The following is a 17110-nucleotide window of genomic DNA, read 5'->3' as shown; positions in this document are numbered from 1 at the left end:
ATTTTTATTTCAATCTTAAATTTCTTTTGAGAAATGATTGAATTAAAAAAGTTCTATTTTTGTAAGAAAAACTTTCAAATAAAAAAAATATATATTTATTAAACATATATCAAAAAATTTGATTTCTTGATAAAAAAAGTAATTAAATCAGTATATTTCTTTAATTACAATATCTTTTTAATCATTAAAAAAATTTCTATTGATATATATCAATTATTATTAAAGTAATTAAAATAATCTACTTGTTTGTATTGCTAAGATAATGATTGTTTTTAAATATATCTTAGAGTTTTTAAAATATTTTGATTCATAAAAAAATTTTATTTTCATCCACTTTTTGAAAAATATTTTCCAAATATAAATACGCTTTAACTTTATTTAAGCTAAAATAATTCTTTAATACTTTATCGAATACAAAAATAAAATTAGAAGAGTTAAAAATTTAGTTTAAATACAAAAATTTTATTGATTTAATCAAATGTAAAATATTGTAATTTTTATCTTACATTTAGCATCTTAACAACATGTTTTTGTCTATATCTGTTTAAAAATACTCTAAAAATTTGAATAATTAAAATTAATAGATTGTTTTCCACAAATAAATCCTAAAGTAAAGTATTAATAAATAAAAAGATAGTGAGTCAGTGATTGAGTGAGAGAATAAATAAGTAGAATAAGATTATGATTTTAAAAAAGATTGATATATTTTCAAAACCATTCCTATTCAACATAGGTAATGGTTAACTAAAATAAAAGACCATATTAGGATCATTTTTTTCAATTATAACTATTGTTACTTGCATATCTTATTTAATTTTCTTACTACAATAGTATTTAAATAATGGAATTAATCCTAATTTTAACTCATAAGTTATAGTATCGCCTGAGCCTGTTAGCATAACTTTAACTGAGGATTTGTTAGCATTTAGATATGAACGCAAGAGTATAAATATTGAATAGTATTAAGCTTAATAAAATAAAACATATTTGGTTATTAAAGTTTATTTTTAATTTGTTAATGAAACCTAAAATTAAGTTATCCCTCTTAATTTTTATTAATGTTAAAATGCTAATCTTGTTGGCTACAACTGCATCGATTTTTCTAGTTTATAAGATTAATTAGTATTAACTGCTGATACTAATAATACTGTTTACACTTAACTCTTTTTCGGAGTATATGGTTGTTATGACATAGACACAATCAAAACTACAATCCCTGATAACTGTGCCAGCTAAAATGATATTGAAGACCTGATTAATTCAGATAACACTGCCTTTACTATAAAGTATTTTTCTTAATAGTTCTAAATATAGAACAAAAAAATATAATCTAACTATTACTAAGCAATCTTTAATGGAGTAGGAAATTCGGTAACAACTGAAGATATTTTACTTTAGAAATAAATTACTCAATTAAAAGATGGATTAATATTTCAAACAACTTCTACTTTTTCTTCACTTTTGCCATCAAGCTTAAACACTTCAGCAGTTGATAGAGAGTATTCTATATAAAAATTTTAATAGAGTGGGTATTTGCAAATTCAATTAAGTACAGATGTTCAAGTAAAGTATATTAGCATCTAATATCCTTCAATAACTTAAATTTTAGCTCAAGTTAATAGCTTGTATTCATTTTTTGTGATTTTAGGTCTACTTGCTAAGAATATAGCATAGAAATTATTGAAAAAGAAATTATTTTTATTATTTTTATAGAACTAGTATTAGGAAACATATGAAAAAATCATGCAATATAACAAATTATTTGAATAAAATTAAGGAGTATACTTTTAAAAATAAGCAAATGATGAGCCTGGTGATGAAAAAGAAGATTTTAAAAATTAATAAAATAACAACATCCCAACATTTTAGATAAAATAAAAAGAATTTTAATTTTCTAAAAGTTGCAATTAAATCGAATTATAAGAAAATTTTAAATTAGTAAATGAAGATTACTCATTTTAAACTTTAGAGCGAAGTGATTTTTAGTAACTATAACAATCAATTGAATCGTTATAAATAAAAAAATAATAACCCAATCAATCTATTGTAAACTTAAAGCAAGATTCCCCACTATAAATGCCAAAGATGGAAAAAAATTCTTTATCAATAAAAAAAATTAATTAGCCTTAGCCTTCTAAAGATTAGACTTCATATTAAGGCCAACTAATAACAAACAAGAAATTAAACTATAGAAAAGATTAACCATTTCAAATACATAAGAGAAAAAAAAGTTAATTGACCATAGGATACATAAATGAACCTAAGTCTTAGGGTTTGTAATAAAATAATTTACCAAATTAAAATACCAAAATATTAAATAATTAGTTAACTTAATATTATGTTGATAAGCTAAAAGCATTGTAAAATCCAAATTCTTTAAGAATTATTTAAAAATTGCTATTCAAAATGGGGTATTTTTACTTTAATACTTTATTTAATTTATCAAATATAATTTTCTATTAGAAAAAAAAGTTAGTAAGATGATCTTAACTATTAGACTAGAAAAAAGCTTGAAGACAAATTTAATTCTGAAATCGATATCTTTAATTTATATAAAGACATCATATTTTTAAAAAAAGCTATAATGATTTTGTTAAGCAAAGATTAACTTGCAGCTTTATAATTGGTTGGGTGCTAAATAGATTCTTAAGATCCATAGAAGCAAGATATTAAATAAGAATTAAAGATTCAAAGTAATTTTTATATTATCAAATAAAAATATTTTCTCAATTAATCATATTAATATTTAGGTAACGTTAGAAAGAAAAATTATTATGAGGAGTAACTCTCTATTTTATAATCTTAGGAACTTTAATGTAAACATATAAAAAAATATTTATAAAAATGCAATAATAGTATAGATTTAAGTGAAGTTGATTATAGAATAATTTCTTCAATTATTAGAAATTAAAAGTAAAGCTGATTTTTCTAACTTAAATTTCTAAATATAAACAATTTATTATAACTAAATATTATTTTATATATTATGGATTAACTAACAGTAAATTTATTATGTAATCGTGATATTATATGAAATTAAAAGGTTGAAGTTATTAAAACTATTACTAATTTCTTTATAATCGTTTTTTAATCATTAAATATATTTCTATTGATATATCAATTATTATTAAAGTAATTAAAATAATATATTTGTATTGTGAAGATAATGATTGCAAAAAAAATATATCTTTGAGTATTTAAAATATATTCATTGATAAAAAACATTTAATTTTCATCACATTTTGAAAAAAATTTCCAAATATTAATATGCTTGAATATTTAAATTAAAATAACTCTTAAATAACTTTATCTAAAACAAAAATGAAATTAAAAGAGTAAAAATTTAACTTAAATACAAAAAACTCATTGAATTTAATCAATTTTTATAGATTGTTATTTTTATCTTTCATTTAACATTTAAACATTATGTTTTTGTCTAAAAGGCATTTTTAAATGCTTATATAAATCTGAATAAAAATAAATTATATTGAATTTATTAAAATTAATTAATTGTTTTCCACAAATAAATTCTAAAGTAGAATCTTGATAAATAAAAAGATAGTGAATCAGCAAACAAGTAGAATAAGATTATGATTTTTAAAAAAATTGATATTTTTTCAGAAACATTTTTATTCAACATAGGTAATGGTTAAAAAAAATAAAGCACAATATTAGGATCTTTTTTTTCAATTATAACTATTACAACTTGCATATCTTACTTGGTTTTCTTAATACTAGAGTATATAAATAATCAAATTGATCCTAATTTTAACTCATAAGTTTTGGTATCATCAGAACCTGTTACCATAACTTTAACTGAAGATATGTTTGCATTTAAATATGAATACTAAAGTATGAGTATTGAATAGTATTAAGCTTAATAAAATAAAACATATTTGGTTATTTAGGCTTATTTTTAATTTCATAATGGAACCTAAAGTTAAATTATTCCTCTTAACTTTTATTAATGTTAAAATGTTAATCTTAAAGGGTACAACTGCATAGACTTTACTAGTTTATAAGATTAATTTACATTAACTTTGGATAATATTAATTAAATTTTCAATTAAATAGCTATAGGAGTTTATGGTTGTTATGACATAGACTTATTCAAAACTACTATCCCTGATAACTGTGCAAGCTAAAATGATATTGAAAATTTGATTAATTTTGGGGACTCTTACTTAATAATAAAATATTTTACTCAATAGTACTAAATATAGCAAAAAAATAAATAAACTAACTATTAATAAGCTTTCTTAAATGGAATAGGAAACTAGATATTATTTTGGCAAATTTTAATTTAGAAATAAATTACTCAATTAAAAGAAGGATTAATATTTTAAACAAGTTCTACTTTTTCTTCTCCTTCGTCATTAGCCCAATAATCTTAAGCAGTTGATAGATAGTATTCTATATAAAATTTTTAAATAAGTGGGTATTTGCAAATTCAATTATGTGCAGATGTTCAAGTAAAGTATACTAGCATCTAATATCCTTCAATAACTTAAATTTTAGCTCAAGTAAATAGTTTGTATTCATTTTTTTTGATTTTAGGTCTACTTGCTAAGAATATATCATAAAAAATATTGAAAAAAAAATTATTTTTATTGTTATTATAGAACTAGTATTAGGATACCTATGAGAAAATCATGCAATATAACAACTTATTTTAATAAAATTAAGGAGTATATTTTTAAAAAGAAACAAATGATGAACCTGATGATGAATAAGAAGATTTTAAAAATACATAAAATTACAATATCCCACAATTTTAGACAAAATTAAATAGCTTTTAATTTTGTAATAGTATCAATTAAATCAAATTTTAAGAAAATTTTAAATTAGAAAATGAAGAATAATCATTTTAAACTTTATAAGAGCGAAATGATTTTTAGTAACCATAACTATCAATGGAATCCACTTTAATTAAAAAAAAATAATTAAATCAATCTAACACAAACTCCAAACAAGATTTTTTTAAAGATTCCCCACTATAAATGACAAATATGAAAAAAAATTCATTATCAAAAAATTACTTAAACTAGACTTAGTCTCCTTAAGATTAGACTTCATTTCAAGACCAATTTATGAAAAACTAGAAATTAAATAATATAAAAGACTGCCCAATTCAAATATAAAAGAAAAAAAAAATTCACTTACCATAGGATACTTAAATTAACCTTAGTCTTAGGGTTAGTAATAAAATAATTAACAAAATTAAAATAACCAAAAATAAAATAATTAGTTAATTTAATATTACATTGATAAGCTAAAAGCTTTGTAAAATCCAAATTGGTTAAGAATAGTTAAAAAATTACTATTCAAAAAGGGGTATTTTTACTTTATTACTTTATTTTATTTATCAAATATATTTTTCTTTTAGAAAAAAAAGTTAGTAAGACAATCTTAATTATTAGACTAGAAAAAAGCTTGAAGACAAATTTAATTCTGAAATCAATATCTTTAATTTATATAAAGATATCATATTTTTAAAAAAAGCTATAATGATTTTGTTAAGCAAAGATTAACTTGCAGCTTTATAATTGGTTGGGTGCTAAATAGATTCTTATGATCCATAGAAGCAAGAAATTAAATAAGAATAAAAGATAAAAAGTAATTTTTATATTAGCAAATAAATATATTTTCTTAATTAATCATTATAATATTTAGGTAGCGTTAGAAAGAAAAATTATTATGAGGAGTAACTCTCTATTTTATAATCTTAGGAACTGTAATGCAAACATATAAAAAATTATTTACAAAAATGTAATAATAGCATAAATTTGAGTGAAATCGATTATAGAATAATTTCTTCCATCATTAGAAATTAAAAGTAATGCTGATTTTTCTAACTTAGGTAGCTAAATATTTACAATTTATTATAATTAAATATTGTTTTATATATGATGAGTTAAAGAATTAAATTTATTAATAATAATGTTCAAAGCTCATATTTTTATGATGATTTTTATGTAAATAGTGTACAAGTGATCTGAGAATCATAAAAAAATTTTATTTTCATCATCGTTTTCAAATATAAATATAATTTAACTATATTTAAAAAAAATAAATTTTAAATAACTTTATCTAAAAAAAAAAAATGAAATTAAAAAAAAGAGTTAAAAAGTTAGTTTAAATATACAAAATTCATTGAATTTAATAAATTTTAGTAGATTGTGATTATTATCTTTCATTTAGCATCTAACCAAAAATAATCAATTTTAATAGATTGTGATTATTATCTTTCATTTAACATCTAACCAAAAAGCCCTTAAAAAATGTTATATTAATGTGAATAAAATAAATTATATCTAATTTATTAAAATTAATAGATTGTTTTCCACAAAAAAATTTTAATTAAAGTAGAATCTTAATAATTAAAAGGATAGTGAGTGATTGAATTAGTAAATAGGTAGAATAAGATTATGATTTTTAAAAGAATTGATATATTTTCAGAAGCATTTCTATTCAACATAGATAATGGTTAAAGAAAATAAAATACCATATTAGGATCATTTTTTTCAATTATAACTTTTACAACTTGCATATCTTACTTAGTTTTCTTGATGTTAGAATATTTAAATAATCAAATTGATCCTAATTTTAACTCTTAAGTTTTGGTATCTTCTTAACCTGTTAGCATAACTTTAAGTGAATATTTTTTTGGATTTAGATATGATTACTAGGGTATGAGTATTGAATAGTATTAAGCTTAATAGAATAAAACATATTTGGTTATTAAGGTTTATTTTTTATTAGTGAATGGAACATAAACTTAAGTTATCCCTCTTAACATTTATTAATGTTAAAATGTTAATCTTATTGGGTACAACTGCATCGACTTTACTAGTTTATAACATCAATTTACATTATCTATGGATAATATTAATAATATTTTCACTTCAATCTCTATAGGAGTATATGGTTGTTATGACATAGATTCATTAAAAACTACTATTCCTGATAACTGCGCAAGCTAAAGTGATATTGAAAATTTAATTAATTTTGGCAACTCTAACTTGCATGTAAAATATTTTACTTAATAGTATTAAATATAGCAAAAAAAAATATAAATTGACTACCATAAATCTCTCTTTAGTGGAATAGGAAACCAGGTATTATCTTATCAAATTTTACTTTAGAAATCAATTACTCAATTAAAAGAAGGATTAATATTTCAAACAAGTTCTACTTTTTCTTCTCCTTTGTCATTAACCACATATATTTAAGCAGTTGATAGATATTATTCTATTTAAAATTTATCAAAAAGTGGGTACTTGCAAATTCAACTATTTGCAGATATTCAAGTAAAGTATATTAACATCTAATATCCTTCTATAACTTAAATTTTAGCTCAAGTAAATAGTTTGTATTCATTATTTTTGATTTTAGGTCTACTTGCTAAGAATATATCATAAAAAATATTGAAAAAGAAATTATTTTTATTGTTATTATAGAACTAGTATTAGGATACCTATGAGAAAATCATGCAATATAACAACTTATTTTAATAAAATTAAAGAGTATATTTTTAAAAAGAAGCAAATGATGAACCTGAAGATGAAAAAGAAGATTTTAAAAATACATAAAATTACAATATCCCACAATTTTAGACAAAATTAAATAGCTTTTAACTTTTTAATAATCCTAATTAAATCAAATTTTAAGAAAATTTTAAATTAGAAAATGAAGAATAATCATTTTAAACTTTATAAGAGCGAAATGATTTTTAGTAACTATAATTAACAATGGAATCCACTTTAATTTAAAAAAAATAATTCAATCAATCTGATTCCCCAATACAAACACCAAAGATGAAAAAAAATTAATTAGAAAAAAACTACTTAAATTAGCCTTAGTCTTCTTAAGATTAGACTTCATATCAAGGCAAACTTATGACAAACTCGAAATTAAGTTATACAAAAGATTGCCCACTTTAAATATAAAAGAAAAAAAAAAATTTATTTTCGATAGGATACTTAAATTAACCTTAGTCTTAGGGTTAGTAATAAATTAATTAACAAAATTAAAATAACCAAAGACAAAGTAATTAGTTAATTTAATATTATATTGATAAGCTAAAAGCTTTGTAAAATCCAAATTGGTTAAGAATAGTTAAAAAATTACTATTCAAAAAGGGGTATTTTTTCTTTATTACTTTATTTTATTTATCAAATATAATTTTCTTTTAGAAAAAAAAGTTAGTAAGACGATCTTAATTATTAGACTAGAAAAATGCTTGAAGTAAAATTTAATTCTGAAATAAATATCTTTAATTTATATAAAGATATCATATTTTTAAAAAAAGCTATAATGATTTTGTTAAGCAAAGATTAACTGGCAGCTTTATAATTGGTTGGGTGCTAAATAGATTCTTATGATCCATAGAAGCAAGAAATTAAATAAGAATAAAAGATAAAAAGTAATTTTTATATTAGCAATTAAAAATATTTTCTCAATTAATCAAAATAATATTTAGGTAGTGTTAGAAAGAAAAATTATTATGAGGAGTAACTCTCTATTTTATAATCTTAGGAACTGTAATGCAAACATATAAAAAATTATTTACAAAAATGTAATAATAGCATAAATTTGAGTGAAATCGATTATAGAATAATTTCTTCCATCATTAGAAATAAAAAATAATGCTGATTTTTCTAACTTAGACAGCTAAATATTTACAAATTATTATAATTGAATATTGTTTTATTTATGATGAATTAACGAATTAAATTTATTTATAATAATGTTCAAAGCTCATATATTTATGATGATTTTTATGTAAAGGCTGCAGAATTTTCTAAAGATTCTTCAATAATTTCTTTATTAATAAAATACTTCTTATTTTTTCAACATTAAAAAATTGATTAAGTTTACCTGTTAAGTCAAACTTGTAGAGACTTTCTGACATTTTGTCATCATTTTAATGATTATTTAATTAATCTTTGTAAATACTTAGAATATCATCTAATTAATCATAGTCATCTTCATATTTTTCTTCATCAGATTCGTATAGAAAATGGCAATCAAATTTTTAACTAGTTTTAGATTTATCTTAACCATTTTAATCATCTTCATCCTCTTAATACTCTTCAAAATCATCTTCATACTCTTCAAAATCGTCTTCATAGTACTCTTCAGTATCTTCTGATTTTTAACTATTATGTTTTAAGCTATTACTATTTTTTTCTAATTTAAACTAAAGGTTATTATTATATAAATCATCACATTTATCATTGCTTTTTTCTTAGCTAACTATAATGTTGTTTTTATTTAATTAAAATTTTTGGTCTTCATCTTTATCTGTTTTACTTGCTAAATTAACCAAGTTGTTTTACAAAAATGTCTTACCCGTTAATCCAAGCTTAGATTTTAAAAACACAGAATCCTAAATAAAACATTAAGAAAAATTAAAACAAATTATATTTAAAACTAGTTTACTTATGTCAAAGAAACATTTAAAGAAACACTAGTTTCAGTAAGATTATCATTATTTTAATTTTATCTGCTTCCAAAAATAACAGGATTTTCTGTTGAGTATTCTTAAATATCACAAAAAGCTTACTTCTGATTTTCAATTTACTAAATTGGTTTCTAATTTTCTTGTTAACTATCCAAAATTTTGTCACTCACCAAGAACTTAGAGAGTAATATCGATTCATTTTGAACTAAGTCTAGAGCCATTGAAGGAGTAAATTTTTCACTTTAGTTATCACTATCACTTTCCCTTTCACCTTCACTGCTTGTATAAAATGATGAATTAGTCTCTGAATTTTAGCTCTCATTCTAAAAGTTTCATATTTGAATAGGTTATACAAATAAAATCAAAGAATATTTATTAAAAAAAAAATGAATTAATTTAATTAACTTTTATTTCAGTTGAATAGTTTTATTCACGCTTAGATTTTCCTAAACTGCTTGAATGGTATTCCTATGAATCTTCTGCAATGAAAGACTTTACTGTACTTTCTAATTAGTCTTTTTTGTTTTACTAGCAGCTTACATTACTAATGTTAGATTATACAATTTGCTTTTTATTTGTGTTTTCAAATTAAGATACTGCTATTGACTAAATAGTATTTTCTCCATCCGAATAATTAGTTGCATCTTAGATTGCTTGCATTTATCTTCCTTTTTTATTTGAAGATGTTTGTATCATTTCACTTTTTATAGTGGCATCAGAATCTTTAAAACATTGTGAACTCTTATCTTTTTTAGAGGAATTTTAAGGAGTACTTAATCTTTAGTAACTTTTCATTACTTCAGATTATAAGTTTGATAGTTATTGTTATATTTCTCTCTCCTACTAAGTGATACTAAGTTAATCTCTCTTTTCACTTTCATCCTTAATATATTAAGACTATACATAAGATTACTTTGATTGATTACTAACAATTTTTGATTAGTTAGGTTATTGTTTTTTTGCAGATTCATTGCTCATAAGCTAACTTTAAGCCTAAATTTATGCCTTCACCTATTCTTATTATCTTTATATCTTTTCTTGTAGTTACTTTTCCATTAATGTAATTTCTCCCTAAGAAGCTCCTTTAGATATCAAAATTTGCTTCATATTTTAAATATCATTCACCATTTCTTATTTTTGTTGGACAAATTCTTTCATTAGTTTTTTTATATTCTGGTTATTTAAAATATCTTAAGCAGAAGGCCTTTTCTCAGGTATTTTTTATAGTAAAGACCTAATAATGTTTAATGAGTTACTTAATTTTGTAAATTGAATAATTATTTTACCTTATAAATCCATTTGTCATAAGTGAGTAGTTTTATGGAATTTTAGGTGCTTTTTCTGTTGCAATCTTCATAACTAAGCTCATCAAACTGTTGGATTAAAATGGATGCTTGTTAATATGGAAAAATAAAATCAATATAATAAAATATTATTTCTAGTATCAAAATAGTAATTAAAAAATTTAGAAAATAGGGATGATATTATTTAAATAATAAATAAAGTATTCTATTTTCTTATTTAAATTTGAAAATAGAATAAGCTTTATCTTATTCTTGCAGACGACATGCAGTAAATCAATCAACCAATCTAGATTTATATTAAACTTTTTTTTTAGATACTTTGGTTATATAAATAGTTAGGTTAGTTACCTTCAAAGAGCATAGCTCATAAATCACACAACCGAGTGACCACATATCTGATTTATAGGTATAAGGTTTATTTTAGCAAACTTCTGGTGATAAATAATAAGGAGTTCCTAAAGTTATATTTTACGACAATGAAAAATAAATATTTTGGTTTATCTTTAATTACCAACAAGTGTATTTGCCTTATCCATTGAGTTTTCTAATTACTTAGAAATGCCAAAATCACCAATTTTAACACAATTACTTTTTGTTAAGAAAATGTTGCTTGATTTAATATCCCTATGAATAACTTTTTTGCTATGGATGAAGCTTAAAGCAGAACATATTTATATAAACCATTATAGGATAATGCTTTCTTCAATTTACTCTCCTTTTGCACTTTTTTATTTGATTAATTACGATAAATCGCCATATTCACAATATTCCATAATAATGATAACTTTATTTTTTTCTTTGTAGCTTTCTATAAATTTAACTATATTTGGGTGCTTCATTTCTCTCAATAGTTTAAGCTATAAATATAATTTAGAGTTAGTAAAAAGAAATTAAAATAAATATTTTATTTTTTAAATTATAAATCATAATAAATACTTCTTAGATAGCATTGTTTTAATCTTTCTCACTTAGATTAGTTAATATAACCTTCTTTGATACATACCTTTTTTTATCTGAACGACACTCTACAAGCATTGCAGAACCCTAAGTGCCTCTACCTATTAATTCTATTTCTTTATACTTTTATTCATAATCTGATAATTTAGACTATTTACTCATTTGCTTATATAAATATTATCAGTAATTACTTACTCAACTAAGGTTTAATAATTTATATATAAACTAAATTATTGTATACTAAAGAAAGTCTGATCAATTTTTAAATCTATAAGATATAGATTGACATTGTAAATAAAATTATTTAACATATATTTTAAGAATAATATTTAATTACAAAATATTTACTTAATATAGATGATTAAAATTATTCTTTTTTTACTCTAAATTAATTTGATTTTTTTATCTTTTTTGGTTTTTGTTTAAAAAAATATATTAAAAATGAAAACATTTCAGTAAAATTTTAGTTTCAAGAATTATAAAAAGCATTAATTTAGTTAATTCATTTGGATTTTTCATAATCTAAGATATATTTTAGTATCAATAGAATTATCTCATAGGATTATTAATAATTAATAACTATTTAAGCGTAACTTGTTGAAAATTAATTTTAAATTTATAAAGAATTAATTAGTAAATGTAAAGAAATGGTGACCTACTCACTGCAGTTAAAAAAGAAGCTGGATTTGGTGGGTTTTTTGGTGCAACACCTTCAATTAGCGTTGAAATGCCGAATTAAATAAAATATGAATATTTAGAAATGAAGGACTTTATTGACAATATTGATGAAAAGGTTTCTTTTGCAAAAAATGTTAACTAGGAGAAGCTAAAAAATAAAGTCCTTGTTGATTTAAACAGACTCAATAGAGAAGAAAGAATGGTGCAAAAATTGGAAGAAAAATTAGCAAAATAAGGAATAGAGGTAAACGAGAGTTCTATGATCAAAATGGATTTAGATAATTTATATAGTCTCTAATTATTTTCTGATAGCTTAAAAAATACAAGTGATAGTATTTCATAAAAAATTGAAGCTTGCTAGTAAAGAATAAGCTAATTAAAAGATAAGATCTATGGATAAAAAAATTAATTGCGCTAACTCAATTCAACAATTATGGAAAAACATGCCAAAAAAGAATAGTTAGTGAAAATGATTAGGAAAATTAGAAAATAAAATCCTTAATTCTTTACGTCAATCAACTAAAACCATTTGTCAGGATCAATACCGTTTCACAGTGATTACTCAACAGACGATCATTACCTAACTTCAGTGCCAGAATAGATGATGAATGGGTTTAATGTCAACAATAATAGTATCTCTTCATAGCAGAATCCATCTATTTAGCTACCTTAATTATAAAATAGCAGTTTGGCTAATTCATATTCTTAAAATAATTTAAAATATAAAAAACTTATGTAGAGCTCAAATAGCGTAAGTAATATTAAATATTATAATATCAATATAGCAAATACTGAAGAGGAATTTTAAAAGCTAAATATTTTATAGAAAAGCACATCTACTTAAGCTCTTCCACCTCTTAAGTATGATCCAATCTAAAAGCTTCATAAAGACATAAAAAAAGTAAGAGATATAAATGAAGAAATAAAAAATTACTTTATGAAAAAGTCAAATGGATTTTTAGAAATGAAACGCCTTATAAATGAATGCTTTAATTCACAAAAAAAAAGAATCATGAAATAACACAAAATATCAAACTAAGCTGGGTTGGCAGACTCTATGCTTTTTGAGATTAATAACAATGATATTTTTGCAAAAAATAATGCAATTGCATTATAAAAACAGAACAACATCCTTTCATAAACTCGTCTCTAAGATAGAGAACTAAGAAATGTATTATATGAAACAATAAAACATATAAAAGCAGTAAAAGTTGTTCAAGAGGAAAATTAAAATAATTAAGAAGTAATCTCACAATATTAAGTAACATATTAGTAATTCAGAGAATTTACTCCAGATCAATTACTAATTTTAATGAGTATCAAGCCTGAAGTTTTACAATAATTCCTAACTGTTTTCGATCTGAAGGAAAAAGCCATGAACCTAATGGTTCTTAAAGCCAAGCTAATTTTTAAGAATAAGTTTAACAATATTGCAGATAAACAAACATTAGAACAATCTTAATATTAAATATAAGAATAATAAATTTGATTTTATTTATTTATTCAAGTATTTTTTAAATTATTTATTTTTTTGTTTAAATCAAATCTTTTATTTTTAAAATTACAATTTTAAATAACTTTTGTTTTTTTAAGATAATTATTTTAGAATGTTTTTGTAAATATATTATTTTCAATTTTGTCTTTAAAGTTAATTAATTAAATTTAGGCTAAATAATATTTTAATAATTTAAAAGAATTTCAGGTGAGTAAATTTAATTAAAATTCTAATAATATTTTTAAATATAATTTAATAAATATTTTATGAAATTTTTCTGATATTTTGAATTATTTTGTAAAAATATTATTTTTGTTTTATCTTTAAGGTTAATTGAAATTGGGCTATGAAATATTTTGATAATTAAAGTTAATTTAGGATAGTAAACCTATGATAGATTTTAATGTTCTTTAATAATTTTTAATTTTGGAATGTTTAAAAATAAAGTGTTATTTTTTAATACTTTTATAAATAATTTTATTTATGTAAAAACATTTTTAAATTCTAATATAAATTTAATAAATATTTTATGATAATTGTATTGATATTTTTTTAATTATTTTATCAAAATATACTTTTTATATTTAAAATTAATTTAATATGAATCGACATATTATTTTAATATGAATAATGAATTTTTAATGGTAAACTTATGATAGATTCAATAAATTTTTAATCATTAATAATTTTATAAATATTATTTTAAAATATTTATTTTTAATTTTAAATTAATTTTATTTGTTTAATAAACTTACAAATATTTCAAAAATAAATTAAGAAATAATTTTAAAAAAAGTGTTTTATATATTATAAAAATGCTTTTCAATTTATATTTGGTCTTCGTTTAGGAATGAAATGTTAGAAAGTAGATTAGCAAAAATTCTAATTATGATTAGTAGAGATAAGATTTCATCATAAATATTAGTAGCATTAACTGTGAGCAATATCAATAAAATTTGATAGAATCAAAATTAGAGCAGATTAAAAGCTATTTAACAATATATCTTAAATTTATCTTTGTGTAAATTATTCAAATATTATCCAACTACAAAAAAATTAAACTAAAATTTCTTATTATTAGGAGAAGCTAATTTATATAAATTCTATTTCACAAAACATTAAAAAGATATGGGTAAACACGCTAATAAGCCTAAGCACGGAAACTCTAAGAGACAAACATGTGCTCAAAAACATAAAATTGAAAAGAAAATTAAGGACCACAATAAAAAGATGAAAAAAGAAGCCAAGAAGCTCAAGGCTTTGGGTATCATTAAGAAGAGTAAAAAATTTATTGATATATTATTAATTAGCTCTTTATGGATGAAAATTTGTTAAAGATTTTCTTATCATGTTTATTATGAAGCAAAGCTCATTCTTATGCAAATAAATCATCCAAATTTATTATTAGCATGATGATTTCCATACTTTTCTTTATTTAAAGTTTCTTTAATTTAAATTTAGAGAGTACTCAAAATGTCGATCTTCCTAACTTGTTCCCTTACAAGAAGAATATTTTGGATCAATTAGAAAGAAAGAAAAAAGAAAAGGAATTAGAAAAGCTCTAAAACAAATAAAAAAATGAGGATATTGATATTGAAACTGTCCAAAATAAAGCTTTAATTTATGAAGAACAAGAGTTAAAGAACTTAGCAAAAGAAAACCAAAATGAATATGATGGAGTTCATCTTAATGAAGCTAATGTTATCGTAAAGGAAGGTAAAAAGTATTACAAGGAAATGAAAAAGGTTCTTGAAGCTTCTGATATCCTCCTCGAAGTATTAGATGCTAGAGATCCCGAATCTTGCAGATGTAGAAAAGTTGAAGCTGAAGCTCTTTCTATGAAGGGTAACAAAAAGATCATTCTTGTCTTAAATAAGATCGACTTAGTTCCTGCGTAATAAATGAATAAATTATTATAATCATAATTCTGAAACAATTTCAAATACTTTTGATAATATTTACTAAAATTAGCTTTTAGATTCCTTTATAAACATTTAAATTACTATTGTTAAAAACTAGTTTACTAATTTTTTGTTATTTAAAATAGAGGTAATGCTGAAGCATGGTTGAAAGTTCTCAGAAGAGAATATGCAACAGTCTTATTTAAGGGAAATACTTAAAATCAAAGCAGCAACTTATCTGGTAACAGTATCTTTAAAAAATCAATTACTGAAAGAGAAGATTTAACTAACGAATTGATGAGCAGTAGCAAGTCTGTTGGTGCTGATAAATTACTTGAATTGATTAAGAACTATTCCAAGAATGAAGGAACTAAAACTGCAGTTACTGTAGGTGTTATTGGTTATCCCAATGTTGGAAAATCATCTCTTATTAACTCGTAAGATTAATTTAATTATAAGGTTAGCAAACTCAAGCAAATTTTTTGAAAATAGATTAAAAAGATCCAAAGCTTGTGGTGTAAGCAGCACTGCTGGTTTCACAAAAACTTTATAAGAAGTTAGCATTGATAGCAAAGTTAAAATTATTGATTGTCCCGGTGTAATCTTTGATGACGAAAGCAGCAAAAACTCTACCTTACTTAGAAATATAGTTAAGCCCGATTAAATTGAAGATCCTATAGTCCCTGTTGAAGAAATTCTTAAAAAAGTAAGTAAAAACGATTTGCTTTTATTATACAAGATAGCTGATTTTAAAAATACAACTGAATTCCTCTGCAATTTAGCATTAGCCAAGGGTAAAATAAAAAAGGTAAAGTTTATTTATTGTGAATCAAAATTTATATTAAATTATATAAATATTAAATATATAGGGTGGTGCTCCTAATTTAGATATGGCAGCAAGAATGGTTATTTAAGATTGGAATGCTGGTAAAATAAAATATTTCACAGTTCCTCCAGTTTATGTAATTTATTTAATAGATTCAAAATTATTTATATTAAATTTATATTTATTAAATAAAAATAGAATGATGTTGAAAGTTCTGCTATCAATAATAATAATCTTCAAAGCATTAATGAAATGGATCAAGAATGATTAATAAATAAAAAACAAAAAAGTTATTTTAGGATAATAAGAATAATAATAACCAAACTTTTTAGATAATAAATATTGTTTTAAAAATATAGCAAATAATTGAATATCAAACTTCAGTCAGGTTGATAATTAAATTAGTTAGTTTAACCATTATTAATTTGTATTATATATTACCTTATTTATTTTTACTATTCTATTATAACTTTTTCCAAATAT

At 21.6% G+C, this 17110-nt stretch overlaps 4 protein-coding genes across 4 annotated transcripts; 3 read left to right on the top strand and 1 right to left on the bottom strand. All coding sequences in view use genetic code 6, as the record gives it.

The window, feature by feature from the left end:
* Nucleotides 1-681: 681 nt before the first annotated feature.
* TTHERM_000455680 (transmembrane protein, putative) lies at nt 682-8798 on the top strand (the record flags this gene model as incomplete). Its single annotated transcript, XM_012800023.1, has 8 exons — nt 682-2411; nt 2464-2693; nt 2751-2816; nt 3643-4472; nt 4623-5334; nt 8196-8247; nt 8312-8425; nt 8483-8798. The coding sequence occupies 7 exons, from the start codon at nt 682-684 to the stop codon at nt 8382-8384; spliced, it is 3693 nt and encodes a 1230-aa protein (XP_012655477.1). The 3' UTR covers nt 8385-8425; nt 8483-8798.
* On the bottom strand, nt 8754-11889 carry TTHERM_00455670 (plant dual-specificity MAP kinase kinase family domain protein; the record flags this gene model as incomplete). Its single annotated transcript, XM_001024173.2, has 8 exons — nt 8754-8824; nt 8881-9391; nt 9445-9789; nt 9872-10700; nt 10753-10859; nt 11119-11225; nt 11282-11627; nt 11707-11889. The coding sequence occupies 8 exons, from the start codon at nt 11887-11889 to the stop codon at nt 8754-8756; spliced, it is 2499 nt and encodes an 832-aa protein (XP_001024173.2).
* A 475-nt stretch (nt 11890-12364) lies between these two features.
* Nucleotides 12365-13894, top strand: TTHERM_00455660 (hypothetical protein; the record flags this gene model as incomplete). The annotated part of the gene is made up of 1 exon (XM_001024172.2): nt 12365-13894. The coding sequence occupies one exon, from the start codon at nt 12365-12367 to the stop codon at nt 13892-13894; it is 1530 nt and encodes a 509-aa protein (XP_001024172.2).
* Nucleotides 13895-15028: 1134 nt separating this feature from the next.
* TTHERM_00455650 (elongation factor Tu GTP-binding domain protein) lies at nt 15029-16894 on the top strand (the record flags this gene model as incomplete). Its single annotated transcript, XM_001024171.3, has 6 exons — nt 15029-15179; nt 15362-15794; nt 15948-16238; nt 16294-16609; nt 16671-16763; nt 16826-16894. The coding sequence occupies 6 exons, from the start codon at nt 15029-15031 to the stop codon at nt 16892-16894; spliced, it is 1353 nt and encodes a 450-aa protein (XP_001024171.1).
* Between the last annotated feature and the right edge of the window lie 216 nt (nt 16895-17110).

The sequence above is a fragment of the Tetrahymena thermophila genome (genome assembly GCF_000189635.1).
Source record: "Tetrahymena thermophila SB210 genomic scaffold scf_8254395, whole genome shotgun sequence".
NCBI lineage: Eukaryota > Ciliophora > Oligohymenophorea > Hymenostomatida > Tetrahymenidae > Tetrahymena > Tetrahymena thermophila.
This window is presented reverse-complemented; position numbering and strand designations above follow the sequence as displayed.